Genomic DNA, 20632 nt, shown 5'->3' with positions numbered 1-20632 from the left:
CAACCCAACCCACAAGTGTTTCCACCAAATGTCACTCCAGGCTGACAGTGAACGGGTCTGAGTTACTAACCATGAGTGTGGCAGTTGGAAAGGTTGAAGCAGACAGATCCAAGATATTGGAAATGAATATTCATGAGAAGGGGTGCTTATAAATGGGCTTGGGGGTGTTGGAGATACAGATAATATGGCAATGGCTGACTATGATATTATGAAATCCAGTCATCCTAGACTTCCCTACAGGAAGATTTGCTTGTTTGTTAATCACATAAACTGATTTACAAGCTCACTAACCTGAACTCTATGGAGAAAACACGGAACAAGCTAATACCATCGTCTCCTTATCGCCACTTCCTTCTTTCCCAACCCATCGCACGCTCTCAATATTCTTAACTAGACCTACGGACTTGGCCTGTTTATCTCTGAAGCAGAGGTGCTCTGGCCTCTTAGAGAGCGACATTAGGCTAAAGGTTAGATTGTGGAATCAGTCGCCTGGATCCAAATCTTGTTCCCTTGTTTGTTAGATAGGTAGGCGTTTCCTGCGGGTCACTTGAACTCTCAGGTGCCCAGTCTCCTCATCTGGACAATGGAAACCTCAGAAGATCAAGTGTACACTGGCTGACATGGAACAGACACATGTTCTACATGACAGAGGGCTGTGTTATCTTGGCACTGTCATGAAAGTTCTGAGAGAAGATGGCAGAAGAGGCACGAGTCATGTTCCCGGGGAACTTAACACTTATAGCTACTCCCCAGCTTCATCTCCGTACAAAGATCGGGTGTGGCAGGGCTGGTCAGCTAGGGCTGTGCGGCTCAGCACATCACACCTGTCTATGGCAGCTCCCAGTGCCACGCCTACTTTTCTAGCAGTCTGTGTCTTGGGAAAAGACAGGCCAAGGGGGATTTTCTCTGTACAGATAGGTGATGCCTCTGTGGGCCACAGAGATTGCCCCTCTGGAAAAATCCTAGAGCCACTTGTAAGATCGTAGTCTCAGGGGGACTTGCCACCTTCAGTGGATGACAGGTGACATGATTTAGATAAATGTGGTAAATACTCCTGTGTGATTTCCGAAAGCCTGTCCCTTCTCTAGGCATGGCTCCCAGACTAGCCCGAGTGTGACGAGCTGAACAGTTTGACTCTCCCATGAACTGAAGAGGAGAATTCGGACCACCGGTAACCTGCCTATTGGAACTTTGCACTAGATCATAGTTATGGAAGAATAAACATTCATCAAATGATTTTACCTACTGTACAAGTGAGTTTTAAGAATAAATCTACCCCAATTTTGCAGAAAAACAAACAACAAACAAGTCCACTGAAGCTCAGAGAAGTGAGAAAAATACCCGGACTAGGAATCAAGTCCTCAGATGTAAGCCTTTTCCACGATACAGCTGCCTTGAAGAAGCTCTCCACCCCTCTGACTCTCTTTACCTAGTTAGAGCAAGACAAAGCCACCAGGCCACTCCTGTTCCAATGTTCCATCACCATGGCCCCCTTACCTCCTCCATTTGAGCCCAGTAGTCCAGCACGTCTCTCGCAAAGTTAAATTCCTCAGGCGAATCATAGTCATTCCATCTTTGAGGCCACACTCCTGCTGTGGAGACGCTGTGCTGCTGAGACGGGCTTGAGGAGAAGCTGTGGAAGAACTTGTAGATGCTTCTCGGGATCTGAAACTTCTTCAGCCACAACATATTGAGGTGGTCCTCTGGTGTGAAACACAGAACCTTCAAGTGACTGCCTGCCTTGGGAAGAGACGGTTTATATGCCCATCAGCCCGCAGGCGCCTTCTCCATGTAGTGTTGATGTGTGGTCACTATCTGTTGCTAGGCTTGCCTCTTGCTTCGGATGGGGATTTCTCTACCCAGCTGAGGGACCACAGGGTGCAAAATGCTAGTGAATGGCTGTAGCTGCTCCGTGGGATTGGGACACTTTCCTGGAATTCCCTTGCACCTCCCTCTGATTTGATGTGGTATTCCCAATTGCAAATCCTGTCCCATGGGACAAGTTATCTTTACTCTGGAGAACTTTCTTCCTGTCAAGCCCAATCTTGTGGTTTCCATGGAAACTGTCATATCATCATCTAAACCCCATCCCCAACAGCTGATGCTGGGTCAGAATCTCAATAGTCATCCTGTGATTTTTAAACACAAGCTAGAACAATCACAATACTTCTCAAAATTGTGTGTGTGTATGTGTGTGTCTATATACTGTCTGTCTGTCTGTCAGTGTGTTTGGTACCAAAAAGTAGCTCAGACTGTCTCCTATTGGAACAGCCATAGAGTGAAAAGTTGGGGAAAATTCCTGAGGTTATGATATCTATCATGTGAAATAAATGAAGCCCATGCCAAGGGACATAGAGATGATGGTAGCAAGAGTCCCGTCCCTCTGTCCTTCTGCTATTATGAGCTTCCCCTGGCTTTGCGGGCTTCTGTACAGATTCCTGTAGCCATACACCCATCCTCGGAGCAGAGAGTGCTAGTGTCTCAGCTCCTCTCCAAGATGCTCCCTAGGACAGAGTCCTGGGCAGCAGTTCCCAGCCTCAGAGTCAATATAGGCAATGAGCTCCACTGTCATTTCAGTGAGATCATGAATTCAAGCACAGCCTAGATGATAAAACCAGTCCTAGGATGGCCTGTGCTATACGGTAAGATCCCCTCTCCGAACCAAAACAAACAAATAAACAACAACAACAAAACCCTCCAAAACCAAAACTAAATCCTGTATTTGAAAGATCATGTAATTGGAGGTTGAGATTAGATGTTAAGGATTGGATGGAGTAGTCTTAATTGATGACAACAAAAATGGTTGGCTTCTTGGGAACTGCAGCATCCTTTAGTTCCACCGTGGAAACGAGTGTGCTGCAGGGGCAGATGCTGGGTACAGGTTCCCATTTGCCATTCTTTTCTACAGCGGCTATATTTCTACATAGATGTCTGCATGACCTCGGCTCCTCCTTAAATAGTGTTTTCCCCAAAGGCAGGGCATTCAGTCACTTAAGCAGTTAAAAGGGCTGGGCACATAGCTCAGTAGTAGAACACTGGTCTGTTCCTGGTCTAGTCTCTAGCACTGCAAAAAAAAAATAGTCAAAATAATCAAGTAGTGGCTACTGACTTAAACAAAAGGGTGAGCCAGAATGAGGAAATATAGCAACACTTTATCACGGGCTGTTTCTGTGTCCCGTCTGAAGTATCTGTGGGAGTACTAACTCCAATATTTCTTCTCAGTGTGACTGTCATTAGAAGTAGGTGCTTTAAAAAAGAAATTGAGGTAAAATGTGGTCTTTAGAATATATTATGGTTGACTTCCTTTTAAGAGAAGGAAGCAGGCGTCAGTAGTGCACAGCTTTAATAACTTCTGTGAGTTTGAGACCCGCCAGGGATCCACAGGGAGGCAGTGTCAGAAAACAGGAAAAAGGAGATTAGCGTTCAGATGCAAGGTGGAGGCCAGTGCTGTGTGAACAGGGAAACAGTCATCGACAAGTCAAGAAAAGAGGCCTCGAGTGTTGACCTTAGGTGTTCGTTATTCGGAACTTTGAGAAAACAAAAAGAAATGTCAAGTCACTCTGTCTGTTCTAATTTTCCACGGCAACCTTCTTGTTCAAATAGAGAATAAATAAAGCTCTCTCACAACTAGTTTGCAGTTCTGACTTCATGTTTGTCATGTGAGTTGCCAAACACAGGAGTTACCTAGATAAGGAAAGCTGTGTGTAGCCTTTAGCAATCAAATAGCACAGGTTCAAATTCCAGCCCCTCCGTTTGCCATCTATGTAACCTGGAGCAATTTACTTAACCTCTCTCTCAAATACAGATGGACCAACAGCACCTATTGACCTAAGCAAAACTATTGAGGGACCGCTGACATTCTGCAAGGCCCAGCATAGGTAAGTACTCCGTCGAGGACCAGTCTCGACAAAAATACTTCTTACCCAGGTTAGGGCATGGAAATTTTAGAAATATAGTAAAGAATATGAAGACACGTTAAAAAAAATAACAGAACACAAACCATAGAAAGTATTGGGAGGACGTTCCAGTGATTGAAATCCTAAAATCCCTCCAGAGTTTATTTTTCCACAGCTTTTATACCCAACGGAAACAAACAGGGGAGAAGGTAACAAAAGACTTTATTAACATAATTCAAAGGATAACTCACACAGTCGATGGCTCTATCACTCTGAGACACCAAATCATTAGCATTCTGTGGTCTAGGGAGCAAAGGTGTTCTAGGTCAGGTATCCTGAAGACCACCTGTCCCCAGGTGACCTCATAGTTACAAAAGAAGGCAGAGAAGTACGTTTGTATATCCTGACCATCTGTCAGGATGGCAGGGATTTATCTTAATTCAAAAGAACCAAGCAATTGCATCCTGAGTTGGGATGTGCAGCTATGCTTGTCAGTCTCCAAACTCTAACCATCGGCCAAGGTGGAAACGGGTCTGAGTTTTCCAGCCTCCACAGTGCTCTAAAAAAAGTGGGAGTTACTGATTGCTAATTATCTTTCCAGGGAAATTGGAGTCATTAAACCTGACCCAAACTAACATCATCTTGACCTTTGCAACAGGGTTAGAGCGACGAAGTGGAGACTGGTGCCTGAAACAGATGGCGCAGAAAAGCTTTTGCACGGAAATATACAGATATACCACACGGCACAGCGCATGCTGCGGTTTTAAGAGACACCCGTATCTATGTATTTCCGTGTGTCCTCCTGGGTGTGCCCAGATTTCTCTCACAGCTGTGTCCATGTCTGTAACCATGTGTCAATATCTAAAATTGCATCTCTCTACATTACTATCTATGGCTATATACCAAGACTGCAAGAATCACATCAATGTTATTCTCTATATAGATAAATATCTATCTATTCACCCAGTGTCTGTTAATGAACACTAAATAGTCAATGTAATGTTAGATTCTTCCCTTGTCATGTTTTGAAAAACTGGGGAATGGAAACTAGAAAGAGAAATTTTTATTTTGTCTATAGAATGTCTGAATCATAGAACAATTTCCCTTTCATTTATGAAATACTTATTATCAGGTCTCCACGTGTGGATTTAGATCCTGTCAACTGGAGGAAGGTCGACTCTCTTGGAGGATGAACGTTAAAGGCATGATAAATTGATTTTAAAGCCCAATGTTTTGAAATGTTTTAAAGTCTATTTGGGAGGCAATTTGCCATGTGGATTTGAGGGGGGCTGGACCCGGGATTCTAGACTCATGCATTCAGTACCTTGAGACCTTCCTGGAATCAGCAACCCTTTGGACACAAAATGTTACTTAACATTCCGACACATTTAATGTCTCTGTCACAGGGGAACTCAGTCTCAGAGCCAGTATTTGACTTTTAGCTCTGGCTTTACCACCGACTAGTTCTGTGGTTTTGGTTGCTGTAATTTGAGGAACAAAGGTGATAACTACCACACTGATTTTCATGATTATTAGTGATACAAACACTTTGCCAGTATTGGGCCTTGAGCATACTAAGAATTTAAAGATGTTGAGGTTGAGGTACCTTTTAACTACCAACAATTATGAATCTCTCTCTCTCTCTCTCTCTCTCTCTCTCTCTCTCTCTCTCTCTCTCTGTGTGTGTGTGTGTGTGTGTGTGTTTGAGTGTGTGTTTACATGCACACATGCTCACATATGTGAAGGTCAGAGGACAATGTCAATTGATTTCTCCAGTATCTCTCCACTTTAAGTTTTTGAGACATCTCTCACTGATCCTGAGGCTGGCTGATTTGGCTAGACTGGTTGGTTGCAATCCTCAGGGATCCTTCTGTCTCTGATTTCCTGATCACATTATAGTGATGATAGCTTGCTTTCTGTTGCTGTGATAAACACCGTGACCAAAAGCAGCTTGCAGGGGAAACAATTTATTTAATAGCTTACAGGTCCTGATCATGCTTCATCACCGAGGGAAGCCAGAGTAGGAACACAAACAGGAGCGGGAACCGTGGAGGAATGCTCCTTGCTGGCTTGTTCTTAGTACCAGGCAAGATGCCCAGGGGTGGCACCACTCACAGTGAGTTGGGTCCTCCTACATCAATCATTAATCATAAACATGCCTCCACAGACTTGCTTACTGGTCAATCTGATGGCGGTATCTCCTCAGTCGAGGTTCCTCCCTGCTTCCTAGATGACTTAGCTTGTGTCCAGTTGTCAAAACAACTAACGAACGTAAGGCACATGCCGTAGGGCACCCTAACTGGACTGTCATATGGGTACCGGAGATCAAATTTAGGTCCACACACTTGCTCAGCACCTGATTTACCAGGTCAAAGGCAAAGTGAATCAGCCTCTGCACAGTGTAGTTTGCTTGCAGTGACTCCTCCTGTCTCTTCTCTTCTCTGCTCATTCCCTAACACACCAGTCCCCTTCTATGAGCCAACCACCATGCTAAACACAGCTCACATATGTTTCCAGGTATTCCTCTCACCAGCATGCCCATTGCACTCGAAGAAAGAAAATGTCAGAGAAGTTAAGTGATTTGACCAATGCCACACAATTTGTAGGTGGTGTTCCCAGAATTTAAAACTGCAATTTCAAGTTTAAGGCTTTTGTGGAATGTATAAATGCACACAGGCATACAGATAGACAGACTGACAGACAGACAGACAGACAGACAGACACACACACACACACACACACACACACAGAGAGAGAGAGAGAGAGAGAGAGAGAGAGAGAGAGAGAGAGAGAGAGAGGCTTTGTCTTACCTGGTACTGTGAGGGAGACAAACGGGCTAGGTCTACCAGGCAAGGAGGCCTGCTGAGTCTGCCCTCCGTGTGCAGTCCTTGCCAGGGCTCGGAACACAGCAGCTGAACTTGGCCCCTAACTGAGGAGAATGTTGAGCAGAGAACTCTAGGAATTGGATGATGCTGTGAGGGGAGGAGACGTCCAGAGGAGAGGGCAGAAAGCAGTGCTGGTTTCCAGAAGGGGCAGCCAGCTAGGGGAAAGGACTCTGTAGAACCTTCCCAGTGTTTGCGGGCTACTCGAGATGGGACCAGAGAAGAAAGGTGGAGTCTTCGCAGGTTTTCTGCAGCTAAAGTTCTCCCCTTTCCCAGTCTGCACCCTTCATTTTCATCTATACGACAGCTGAAGGGTCACATGGCTTACATAGCTAAGACCCATGCTCCAGAGCCATAGAGACTTAGTTCTGCCTGTGACACCCACCTCTTTGTAGATGATCCCCTCACTCCATTCCTTGCTTTATTTGTAAAACAAAAATGATAAATTGTAAGGATTTTGTTTTCAGGTTTGGTGTTAGATGAGATAATTCTTGAGAGGCTCATAGCACCCAGGGATAGATTCTGTTGGCTGTTTCATTTGGGATTCTACTCATGAGAAACAATTTTATATATGGGCAGAAGGCAGCATCCTTTGCAGTTCCAAAGGTTTGGGCTTAAACCCTGGATCTGCCACTCGTAAGAAGAAACCCAGGGGAAGCCATTACATCCTGAACTGTGGCATCTCACCGGATAAATAAGGTTGTGGAGGTTATTGCAAGGTTAGGTCTGTGAATCACTGAAAGCAATATGCAGCTACTGACTCAGGAATTTAGACACAGGATGGATATCGGTGTTGCACTGATTGCTTAATGAAGGTAGTCATACACAGTGCCTGTAATAGTCTTTTCCCATTGCTCCTGCTTGGAAGGGGATTGTTGGACAGTGGAGGACCTCCCTGGCTTTCCCAGCAGGCTCACTCCTCTAATCTCTGCTGAATCTGTAATAAAAATGCCTTGGCTTAAAGTTACCACCAAAGAAGACAGAGTGTAGGGCAAGCCTGGCAGCCTTATGCTTCCTGGATGATGGACGTATGGTGGAAATTTTAGCACAAGGAAGGTTTTCTATTGGGGGAGAAGGATACAAAGGGTAGAGCGAGGCGGCTGCCTCAGTAAGCTACATATTAAATGTCCAAAGTACCAAAGGGCAAGAGTCACTGAGAGTGGAGTGGGAGGGGCAGCAGCAGATCCCAAGAGACACTTTCTGGACCCAGCAGGTGTCTGCTGAGTGACCACACTAAAACATGGCCATGGGCCAGGCAGTCTGAATGAGTCTAACTTTCACCAGTTAGCAGCTTAGTGGCACTGTGACAGTTCCTATCCCTCTGCCTCCATGACAAGCGAGTCTGCAGTAGAGAAAGCTCATCTCTGAAGACTCCACCTATACCCCTCTTCTACCTCAGCCCTGACTGCTCTGAGCCTAACGCTACGGAACGAAAGTTCTAGACAGTGAACTCTGCAGTGAACACAAACCACTCCCTGTCTTGGGCACATTAGGGGATACTTACTAAATCTGCCCTATCTTGTGATTCAACTCTACTGGAGGCTGCACAGAGACACGACAGCCTGAAGTGGCAGAGACACCATCGGTCATCCTTTCTAGATGACCTTGTGGAATCTCCATCCTAGATTTTTCGCTTTCTACACACTAACTCCCTTAACCCAATAAGGAATCACTGATTCACTCATGACAGACACTTCCTGAGCATCTTTTGGGTACAGACCTGGTGTTGGATATGCCATGCAAGGTTATTGCTCTCCAGAGGTTTCCATGCCTTGTGATAGACAGGCAGAAGACAACAAGAGTCTCGGGCTTTGACCTCTGCAATGATACGCACAGCAGTTCTTGATTTATACACAAACACACAGAAGTTGAAGCTGTTCCAGAACATTCCTAGAGACACAGGGGGCATGATACAAGGCAGGACAGGATTGAATGTTATTTTATCTAAGCTAATTTTTCCAGCTCAAGTCTCTCAATAATTTTCTGCTTCTGCGGTGTCTGCAGTGTCTCCATTTCTGATTTTAGTTTTTCACCTGGGGAATATATATGAGGAACTGAGGCTGTTCTTCTCCTGAGGAGCCGGGCATTGGTTGGATGGAAAGAACTTTCATTGTCTTTCCATTCCCTGGTCAATCTTATCAACCAGGTCTGGGACAAACTGTCTCTGGAATAATACAAAATCTTCCTGTAGGTTGGTCTTTGTTGTGCCCATAATAAGAAATCAGTGGCTTTCTCATTCACCTCAGATTTGATGTGGAATAAGGTTTGGAAGACACTTTGTTAGTCAGGCGTCTGTACACGTCTGCCCTTGAGGTCCTGACAGGATTTGTCCTCAGCTGCAGCCACTAAAATCACCTCCTGTGCACATTCACTACGTTCCCGATTAAAAGAGCCCTGCCCATCTCCCTTCTCTTTCTCTCTCTACCTGTCCCCCCCTTCTCTGCCTGTCTTTCTGCTTTTCCCTCTCTCCTCCTCTCTTCTTCTGCACCTGTCTCCAGAGGGGCGGGGCTCCTCTTGCCCCTCCCCCCTTTCCATTCCCTTTCCCCTAGTAAAAACCCCTTCAGGTGAGTTCTGTCACACCGTGTCTTTTTCTCGCGCACCACTTTTTAAAATTACAACACATTTCCTCACAGCAAGAGCTTTTCAAATGGAAGCTCTTACTTTGCAGAGACTTCAGACTAGACGCGCACAGCTGAGGTCAGTGTTCTATATGGATCCTCACTATACAACTGCTCCTATTTCCTCTTCTGGAGATGAGAACAACAGAATTGATTCCATATTATTGTTGTGATAATGAAAAGTTATATGTACACTACTTGGAGCATCTAATAGGTGTTAAGAGTGCTGTTATTGTTAATTATTCAGAGAGAGGAATAGAGAGAGGGCAGAAACAATCTGTTCCTTTTTTTTTATTTAGGTGTATTCATGCAACACGCCAGAGAGTTGACATAAAGTTTAACGACTATTATTCACATCAATACCTTTGCTATTAGAGACCTACAAACTTCAAGATTTTCATTACTTAAATTTTAAAATTTATTCTCTCTCTCTCTCTCTCTCTCTCTCTCTCTCTCTCTCTCTCTCTCTCTGTGTGTGTGTGTGTGTGTGTGTGTGAATAAGGTGGTGTGCATGTCAGAAGACATCAGAAGTCAGTTCTTTTTTTGTTTTCTATTGTATTGAGGCAGACTTGCTTGTTTTTCTGCTAGCCCGTGTATTTCAGGATACCCAGCCTTCAAGCTGCCAGGCAAGTCTCTGGTCTTTGTCTTCCGTCTTGCCTTAAGAGTATTGGAATGATGGAGGTGTGGCAGCAGGTCTTGGATTCCAGGTAATCAAGCTTGCACGACAAGCAGCCTCACCTACTACATCAACTTGAGGGCTCTGCATGGTTTTCTTTTTAAACATTTTTTCTCCTTTCTTTTCTTCCTTCCTTCTTTCCTTCCTCCATCTCCCCTCTCTTTCACTCTCTCTGTCTTTTCAGTGCTGGAGACTGAACCCAAGGTCTTGTACATGCTGGGCAAGTGAGTACTCTTCTACTGAGCTGCGTCCCCAGCCTCATTACTAATGACTATCCTCTCGCTCAAAGAAATTGTAAACACAGATCATTTAAACATATAGTAAAGCCTTATGATATGTGTTTTTTTTCATTGTCTGTCTTATTTATTTAAGACACCAAGTCTGAATCAACTTATAAAAGAAAGCATTTAATTTGGGGGTCATGGTTTGAGATAGAAGTAGAGTCTATGGCCACCATGGTGGTAAGTGTGGCAGCAGGCAGACAGGCATGGTGCTGGAGAAGTAGCCAAGAGCTTATAACTTACACACAAGAAAGAGGCAGAGTGGGCGGGGAAAGATTGGGCCTGGAATGAATGGGCTTTTGAAACCTCCAAGCCCACCTACAGTGCACACCTCTTCTAGCAAGGCCACACCTCCTAATCCTTCCTAAGCAATTCTAACTCTACTAACTGGGGACCAAGCATTCAAATATATGAATCTAGGAGGGCAACTCTCATTCAAACCACCACAGTGACTAAATAATATGGGCTTAGCTTGCTTCCACTCTTTTTACATTGCATCAAGTTACATCATAAAAGACTATATGGAAGTTACTATCATCAGCACCATTTTACTAACATAAATGTTGATATTAGGAACTGCCAGTCAGATGGCTAAGCTCAATACAGACAGGAAATGATAGAGCATTTGTACCTAGTTTTATCTGGATGTAACTCTTAGCTGTTTGCCACTATGCTCACTATCACACATTCATCCTGGAAATAGCTCCAACTAAAGGAACACACAGCCCTTGGCAAAGCCTCTGTCTTGATTTCTATTGTCAACATGTCTTGTTCTACTGTCAACAGTTTGGGGAAGAACAAAGCTCAGACTGGAGTTTGTGCATTGACTCAAATAGAAAATGTCCTTTTATATTATTCGGGGCACCCCTAAGGTATTTTACTATACAATAGCATTTAGGGAGTTATTTTTTAACTTAATTAAAACTTATACATGGATAATGCATGCCATAGGCTGGAAGAATTTCATCAAAAAATTCACAGCTAGGAACAGAACTATAGCAATGATTTCTGTAAGATCAGCATTCCAGCGTCAGACATGGTGCATGCATGTCTTCAATTCCAGCACTCAGGAAGCCAAGGCAGGAGAAACTCCATGAGTTAGGGGTCAGTTTGATCTATATAGTGAGCTCTGGGTCATCCAGGGCTACACAGTGAAATCTTGTCTCAAAACAAACAAGCAAGCAAAGCAACATTCTAACAGATATCAGTGATTAACCATCTGCAATTAAGAACATCAGAAGGTATTCGTGAGCAACTGAAGCAGACAGAAATTAGAGTTACCTTCATGTGGGAGGAAAGAATGATTCCAAATGGAGGTCTCACTGCATGGACAAAACCCAGAAAGGGAAAGCAAAAGAGAACCCAGGTTTTGTGAATAGACTTTGCACAAATTTCTAGTTGGTTTCTGATGTACAGAGTCTCTGTAGCCTTGAGGTGAAGGAACGGTGTATAATTTTAAGTTGCTAAACACTGCAAGGAGCAAACTGTTTTTGAACTATGAGTATGGCCAAATTCACTGCCTATTTAATTCAGAGAGAGAGAGAGAGAGAGAGAGAGAGAGAGAGAGAGAGAGAGAGAGAGAATTTCAGAAGAACAAAATGAAACCTAAAACCTTCACTATTAACGATAAGGTTCAGCACAAAATCCAAGATTACTAAGGCTGGGAGTGTGGTAGAGTGTTTTCCCAGCACGGTCCTGGATTCCACCTTTCAAACCACAGACACTCAGTTGCTATAGATACACAGATGTATAGACACTCAGACACACTCAGATGCTTTAGATACACAGATGTATAGACAGACACCACAGATTTATAAGCACTACAGCTATTTCAGGGGAATCAAAGATCCCCTCCAAATAATGTAGGCTATTGCCTTGCCCTTGATTGCCCACCCCTACCAGACTTGGAAGTAAGACCCCATTGATGAAGAGACCAAGTATTTCAGACCCAAAATTAGGAGGAACTGAGTTGAAGTGGACCTGATAGACTCTTCCCTGAGGACTAGCTCTCACACTGTCTGAATCTGTCAATGGCCAATGGAGGAAACCATTGGATAGTCCTACCCAGCTCTAAAGTCTGCAAAACACAGCAATAACCAGCTTCAGGAAGATGCTTTCAAAGGCGCAATAGTGGCACTTATAACTGGGGGCAACCCAGCAGCTGTTTAATTGGACTTACAGCCTGCTCAGTAGGAGGGAATTCATGCCTAGTACTGCAAACCCAGTCAACTGCCTGTGGGTGATGAGGTCACAGACCTTAGAGGAGAACCTGCTTCTGCCGCTTTCCTAAACCAGCATAACTTCCAGCTGCATTCTAAGTAGTTATCTTTAGTCCCAAAGGTAAGGGGTTCTTCATCAATGAAGCTTCTATGTGGAGCAGATGCAGAGCATTACAGAAATCCACAGCCAGTCCTAATGCAGAGAACAACTGACTGCAGATGTGCTACCCCAGCTGACACATCTGCAGCCCAGCTCTTACACCTCATGCTCAGGCACCGCTGCTGGGGATGGCATAGAAAGGCTGTAGGAGCCAGAGGATTGGCATGTCTGCAATGATACAGGGTCTTCTGTCTATGACAGGGAAATCGCACCCATGAAATCATAAAGGTTGCTTAGACAAGACCTGGAGGGTGTCAACATCCATCGACACACCAGTGTTGGTGGGAGAAATCTTACAAGGTCCTATCCCTAGGCAAAGGGCTGTAGACAATGAATGGCTGCAGAAAGGGGGAGAATCGGAGATGAGCCCCCCTCCCCCAATAGGTTATTAAATCCCAAGTGATCATTCCTAAACACACCCAGGCAACACTAAATGGGCTCATATACATATATCTGCCTGTGTGTGTAACAATAGTTTAAGGAGCGGTCGAGAATTTAAGAGGGAGGGGGGGTATGGGAGGATTAGAGGGAGAGACGGAAGGATGGGAATGGTGTAAAATAAAAAAACAAAACTTTAAAAAACATAACCCATTCTCAAGAAAAACAGGCATCGGCGGGTAAAATTGGTGACCTAGATTGGGAGTAGTAGACAATAATTTTAATAAATGCTCTAGAGTGTAGTGTGATTTCTAATTGGTCTTAATAATAAAAGCCCAGAGGCAGATATTAGGGCGTGAAAGTTGAAAGATCAGAGAAGCAGAGCAGCCGGTCACTAGTTCTTACCTCTACGAAATCCTCAGGCAGAATGGGTATCCTGTCTCTACAAGTCCTCACTCAGACTGAATGCCGTCTCTAGGGAACCTCAGACTGCACTGAGCTCCTGTCTCCTCCCACCTTATATTCCTCTCTCGGCCCAGCCATATCACTTCCCATCTCCCCCTCACTACTGCTGGGATTAGAGGTGGGAGCCACCACTGCTTGGCTCTGTGTCTCTTTTAGACTGATTCAGTCTTGTTTAGCCCAGGGTGGCCCTGAACTCACAGAGATCCATCTGCTTCTGTCTCCCGAGTGATGGGATTAAAAGTGTGTGCCACCACTGCCTGGCCTCTACGGCTAACTAACGTGGCTATTTCCACACTCTGTGATCTTCAGGTGAGCTTTATTTGTTACAGCACAAAAGAAATATCACACGGTAGAAGCTGTTTAAGGACTGAAGGCAAGTATGCTAAAGAGAAACAAAAACAACTTTTAGCAGAGAAATAGAATTTTTAATTGGGAATCATTAACTGGTTAAATTCTTCTTGTTACCTTAAATTAAAGATTAATTGCTCAACTTCCTGGCCTATTCAAGACGATCAAAGGAAGTCAGTGAACCTGAAATTAGATCAGAAGTGGTGGCCACTCAGAAAAATAGAGAGAACTTTGAAACTGAGAGTGGACCTTGGAATCATTAGTGAAGGGCCAGAAGAAAGCAAAAAGAGAAAAAATAATGGCCCAAACTATCTCAGATTTTGGTGAAAACATGAGTTTATGGGCTCTTAGAATATCAGAAAAAAGTACCAACAGTGGAAATATAAAAAGAAAACCACCTAGACATACAACCACTTTTATTTTTAATAAGAATAGAGATGGCAGCTGGAGAGATCTTTACAGAGACCAGATTTGGTTCCTAGTTTGTCAAGTGACTCTCAATACCTGTAGCTCCAGCTCCTAGGGATCTGGTTTCCAAGTGAACCCCCCAAACGCACATGGATAGAGGGAGGAGGGGGAGAAGGGAAGTAAGGGAAACAGTGAGAGGGAAGAAGAAAGAGAGGGAGAGAGAAGACATAACTATTTTTGAAAATGGAGAAAGAGCTGTAAAAGCAGACAGAGAAAATAACACAAGGGGACAAGGAGCATGGACAGGCTAGACCTCACCCGGGTAGTTCATGAGGAAGCCCTCCTTCATGTACCCAAAGCACTTCTGCAGAAGTCTCAGAGTTTGGGTAGGAGTTTGTGACACCCCAACGGTCTATGATCTGGACGACTGGTGTCAGTGAACACACTTTGCCCCAGGGTCAAGCTGTGGTACAGGTTCTAGACCTAGAAATAACACCATCCACCTGTAGCCTTGGCTGAATCCTTCTGTGTCAAAAGCTTTGCCAAGGGACCAGAAGTGAGTCACATTCATTAGCACTTAGGTGGTCTGCTTCATTCGGTCTCAATTGCACACATCTTGAAACGACACTCTAATTCGGCCCCAGCTCATCTCAGTTATCATGTGACATGAATCACTGTCACATACAGATGCAGAGAGAAATGAGCCCATGCTGGTCCTTAGGGCCGGGTTGTTAATCTTAGCACCTCAGTAACTCTTGAATAGGCCCCGAACATGTCTCTACTCCAAAACTAATCTTCCCTGCATAAAACATAGCTAAGACCTACCTGGTTGCAACTCTGGGTATACATATACCAACTTCAGTTGCAAAGCACATTCAAGGGACCCAAATCTCAATCCCTAAGCTGTGGTCTGGCAGCAACTCTGCCAAACTATGGCAGAAGACATAGCCAGCTTACTCTTCAGGGCAGGCTTGCCAGTCTCCATTCCTCAGAACACCCTAGCATAGTCCCAAATCTCAGCTCCACTTTCTCTCCGGTGCAGGTTGACAGCAGTCTGAACCTGGGTATATGCATGCAGAGATGGTCTTAGAGACTTTGTCTATTAGATCCTGAAGCAGCCCTGCAGCTTGCTTGTGGGCCCTCTTAGCCTCAGATTGCATTGGTACTGTTTGTCCCAGGAATCACTCCATGATCCAACAGCAGTCCTACCCGAGACTTAGAGGAAGTTACACTTGTCTGCAAACCAAGTAAGAGATCTGCTTTGCACCCTGGAGCAAACCCTAATCCTCTTGTTTTAGGTCCTGGAGACAGTCTAGTCCAACCACAGACCACACAGAACCCAGGTCTACTAGGGTCCTTGTTGAAAAGGGATAGCAACCAGCAGTCATGGGACTGGTTCTAAGAATGTTTGCTTGTGATCCTAAAGGCAAGGCCACCAGCTCAGAGATCTAAGAGAAGACCCAAAATGGCTAAAACACTTTCTAAGGAATGGGAGAAGTATTTGTTCCTTCAAAGGTACAGGTCAGCGTATTGAATAAAAAGGAATCAGGTAAACCTAACACCATTAGAGAAAAACATCAGGGTTGTAGCTGCCTACCACAGGAATTGGAGACCTGCGAGTTGCCAGAAGGAGGATTCCAAAGGCTCACCTTACAGAAGCTCAGGGAGATGGAAGAGAACCTACGTTGACAATGAGATACATTGAAGAAGAAAAATAAATGAATTTAAGGGGAAAGTAAGCATATTTGTCACAAAATGAAACAAACATATTTCCAGAGACAATCTTATAGGCAGAAACTATAAAGTATGAGACTATAATTTAATTTATGCAGAAATTAATTGATGAATCGAGAGTTAGAAATTATACATAATTTGAAAAATAATGTTGACAGCTACTGCCAATAAAGTGTCATGGTGCTACGAATTTTCATTAATTAATTTATTTTATTTAAATAACATTATTTTCATTTATTTTACATACTAACTGAAGTTTCTCCTCCTCCAAGCCCTCCCATACCTGCTTTCCACCTACTGGTCCCCACTTCGTCTCCATCTCTGCCTCCACCCAGAAAGGGGCGGGCCTCCCATGGCCTTAAGCAAAGCATGGCTCCTCAAGTTGAGGCAGGACAGAGATCCTCCCCTTGAGTCAAGGAGGGGCAAGGCAATCCAGCATCAGGAAAGGATTCCCAAAGCCAGTTCTGTGAATTTTACTGTATTCCCAATAAAATTATGGTTCATAGTTCTTATACCTGAAAGGCATCACAAAAAATAAAATACACTGGAATAATGGGGAAAGAAAAGACTATATGAATTCTTTCATGTCTCTATTCAATATAGTGATGAAGTCCTAGCCAAAACCAGGCAGGAGAACATGGAGGCCCCCAGATGAGAGACCAGGGTAGATGAGCACTGGCGAAGGCGGGGTTTCTACAGGAAACCATGCAGACAGTGCCACCATGCTTCCAGGGTTAATAATTTGATGAATTTACAGGGTGCAAACTTAAACAACAAAAATAAGTACTACTATATTTATATGCGCTACCAACAAAATTATCTAAATTAAGCTAAGGTGGAAGAGGAGGAAAGAAAGAAGTTAACACCGTCATAGTAGCTTAAGAACAAAATAAAATCTTTGAAAATCAATTTAACTACAGAGGTAGCAGACCTGTGTACTATCCACAGTAAAATATCGATGGAAGAAGACACAGATAAGTAAAAATATATCCTGGATTTATGGATACAAAAATTATTGTTAAGATTTTCATAATATATACAGGGATCTGACGATTCAATTACAATACTTAAAAAATTCCAACCAACTCATGTGACCTTGTCTGGCTAAAGCAACTCTGAGTTAAAATAACAAAGCCAAAAGGATGGTATATCTTACTTCAGAATATACTGCAGAACCTTAGTGACCAAACAAACGTAACCCTGACTTGATGGTGTATGTATGCGTGAGTGGAACAGAGAGGTTCTTAGAATTAACCCACACGTTGGCAGTCAATTCATTTTAGCCCAGTTGAAACACCTCAGGGAAGAGAATAGATCTGAAGTGTCTAAACACACACACACACACACACACACACACACACCCCTCAGGGAAGAGAATAAATCTGAATTGTCTAAACACACACATACACGAGAGAGAGTGATTATGCAAAGTGATAAATAAGCTAGTTAGCTTAATTTTGGCAGTCCACAATATATATCTGTATTAACATATCATGTATATACCCTACATATATACAATGCATCAATTTATCAGTTATACTTCAATAACACTAAAAAGTTTCAAACTAAAACTAAATAAAAACTAAATACAAACCTGTCAAAGGCTTACAAATATAGGGTGGTCATGGTTGCAAATTCTGGGCCTTCTATTACGTTTTTCACTGTCTCCTAGTCCTCATAGCCTGCTTTAAGGTGCGGTGATAAAATAACACAGGTTAGGAGACTTAAACCACAAGATGTATTGCCTCACAGCTCTGAAATTTAACCATATCCAGCAGTATTGGCATGGGCGGTTCCTTCTGAGGCTGTGAGGCCAGGCTCAGTCCCAGGCCCCTCTCATTAGCTGATGGATTGGCATCCTCACGTCGACCGGTGTTTCCTTGTGTCTGCCTATATCTGTGTTCAGATTTCTCTTCTTGGTTACGACATCATTCTTAGTGGATAAAAGAAGCCCTCTTTACTCTAGGCAAGTAAAAACACACCAGGGAGTGGAGCCCATTCCTGAGTTTCTCAGTGACCCCTAACAGGGTAGGAATGATGGTAGAATCAGTTTTGAGTGTCAGAAACAAGAAAACTGCATGAAGCCAGTTAAGACAGGAAGCAGTCACTGTCACAAATATCTTATTGCTTGAAACACAGGAACTTGCCAGTGTTTGTTAATTCTTCCTTAATTGTCTGTTGTGTGTTCCTCCTAGCACCTCTAACGACTACAGTTTAAATTCCATGGGGAAAAGGAACTTCATTTTATATAAAACTTTGATTTATTATTAGCTCTCCCCCCCACCATGCTCAGGTGTGTGCCACTATGTGCTTGTGGGTGTGGGCGTCAGAGGACAGCTCTCCTGGCTGTGTCCCCGCTTTCCGCCTCATTTAGGCAGGGTCTTTCTGGTTTCGGCCAACCAGTGTACTTTTGGCTAGCTGGCTGGTGAGCTTCAGGGCTATCCTCCTGACTCTTGTTTTCTGTCTCATAAGAGGAGTGCTGGGATTCAGATGTGCAAACCAGCCAGTTTTTATGTGGATTCTGGGGATCGCTATCAGACTTACTGGCGGAGCCATATCACCAGCCTTGTTTGTGAAACAGTATCCCCAAGGCACAGGACACTATTCAGAACCAAAACCCACGCATCGGCAGCTGAACAAACAAAAGCGAGGACTTGAGCGCCGCCTGGTGGTCAGACTAGCTGTAAACCGATGCCTTTGAACCTTGCTTGAACCTTTCTTGGTCTGCCTGTCTTCAGCCTGAGCACCTTGCAACTTTGGTAAGGTTGGCAATCTGGGCACACCCCTGACCGGGACAACTGAAATCTTTGATGAAGGAAGAAATGAAACTTTGAAATCAGCAGGCTCACGTAAAAGACCGGAGCATTGAGGGAAACACTGTTTTCTAGAAACTTCTGCCTTCCCGCTTGCTACTGTCACTATCCCAGGATGACCCGGGGCGTTCACAGAGCTAGCTTGTCAATGCAAGAGATTTCCTTGGACTCTGCTCCAGCCAGGCTGCCAGGGAATAAAGAAAGAACACTCTTGGAGACCAGAGGGCGCTCCAGTAGGGAGCTCACAGGTAGTGTGTCCCCCCCCCCCCAAGGAGGAAGAGGACCAGCTCTGCCTCCCACCAACCAGACCCCTCCAGATTTACCCCCCTCCCCTCCCGCCCCATACAGTCAGAAAGAAGCACCAAACGCTGACATAAAGTTGTAGGTGGGGAGAGATGACAATGGGTAACGACTTAAAAACGCTACGTTAGCGTCTGGAACAGTCTTTAGTATTCTATACTGGCAAAGGTAAACAAATGATGAAGCAACCACCGTGCTTGGAGAGTTGTGTGTCACCCCCCTGGGAGTTCTTCCGTAGGACAGACTTTAGGGGTCCTGCTCTTCTACCAGTCTCAATGCTCAGCTTGCTGGAAGAGCTGGACCCGTGGGCAGTGGGCTGGGCCCTTCTTCACCCTGCCTACAGCCCCAGAGCGCTCCTCTGTGCTGATTTTTAGGACCTTCTACTTTGTCAGTACCCAGCTCTTGTGTGGAGCTGGGACATGGAAAGAGTTGGTAGGACGTGAACAAAAAGACCGGATTCCATCAAAAGGGCGGATCCCAGTGTCCTCAAGGCCTCCTCCTGCCCAGAGCTCCCATGTCTTCCCCTCCAACTCCCTTATGCAGCAGACAGGCTCTTGCAGTGGGCTGAGCAAAGAAAGCCGAAATGAAGCAGGCGGTCATTTTCTGACCATGCTGTGTGCAGCCTATTGGGCATCCCAGGCCTCACTACCCCTGACGGGCGAGGGCTTCAGTTCCCTTGCCTTTGCCCCTCTACAGAGATCCTCACACATTCACTCTCTCCCGCTTGCTTACCAGAACCCGCGCAAAACTGGATCACTTGCTTTTGGCAGATGAGGAAACTGAGGATCTGATGGGCAGCGTATTCTTTGTGAGAAGAGAACTGGACGTAACACCTTCAGCTCCGAAGGTGAGCTACTTTCTCACAACGCCCCCCCATTGGCTTCCTTTTAGATAAGGCAACACCATATGCCCTGGGGCCTTTTGGGCTTCCTCTTTTCACGATCAATTATCTTGATCTCTTTTGACTCTGGTATTTCTCAAACTCTGGCTTGGATGGCTTACCTTTGTTTCACTTCTTGGTGAAATTGTTTTATACTGTTTACTTTCTTTTTCAGGGCTACAGATGGGGAGGGGGGGCTTGGTCCATGGTGTGTGTGTGTGTGTGTGTGTGTGTGTGTGTGTGTGTGTGTGTATGTGTGTGTGTAGCAGGGGGTATTCAAGCGCTGACTATTTCTCAAAACCCTCAACATTTTTAAAAAGGAAAGGAATATTAAATCAGCAAAACAACCTTCTATCTCAACTCCAGTTTTGAAGTGCCACAAACAAGTGAAATTAAATACTTATGAAAACACAAGTTGTTAGCTTTGCTAAATCCTGTTAGGTCATAGTTTGCTGCCAAGTATTTGAAACTAGTTTTGCTACGAGGGAGAACATATTTTCACTAGATTTGTTGCCATGGTAGCTCTGCAAGAACAGGCAACTTTCAAATCTCAGAAACCAACGTAGCCTTTCCT

The 20632-nt window shown here is 44.4% G+C and overlaps 1 protein-coding gene across 2 annotated transcripts in view; it reads right to left on the bottom strand.

Moving 5' to 3' along the window:
• Positions 1-6820, bottom strand: part of LOC142849622 (acyl-coenzyme A synthetase ACSM1, mitochondrial-like) — a 29619-nt gene extending 22799 nt beyond the window's left edge. Inside the window, exons 1-3 of one of the 2 annotated variants that reach the window (XM_075972032.1) lie at positions 6707-6820; positions 3017-3064; positions 1498-1703 (exon numbers count right to left, since the gene is read on the bottom strand). In XM_075972032.1, coding sequence (XP_075828147.1) covers positions 1498-1689 — 192 coding nt within the window. In that variant the 5' untranslated portion in view covers positions 1690-1703; positions 3017-3064; positions 6707-6820. Of the gene's footprint in view, positions 1-1497; positions 1704-3016; positions 3065-6706 lie in introns of those variants that run through there. The other variant, XM_075972033.1, reaches the window with a different exon arrangement.
• Between the last annotated feature and the right edge of the window lie 13812 nt (positions 6821-20632).

This window comes from Microtus pennsylvanicus, chromosome 5 (genome assembly GCF_037038515.1).
Source record: "Microtus pennsylvanicus isolate mMicPen1 chromosome 5, mMicPen1.hap1, whole genome shotgun sequence".
Classification (NCBI taxonomy): domain Eukaryota; kingdom Metazoa; phylum Chordata; class Mammalia; order Rodentia; family Cricetidae; genus Microtus; species Microtus pennsylvanicus.
This window is presented reverse-complemented; position numbering and strand designations above follow the sequence as displayed.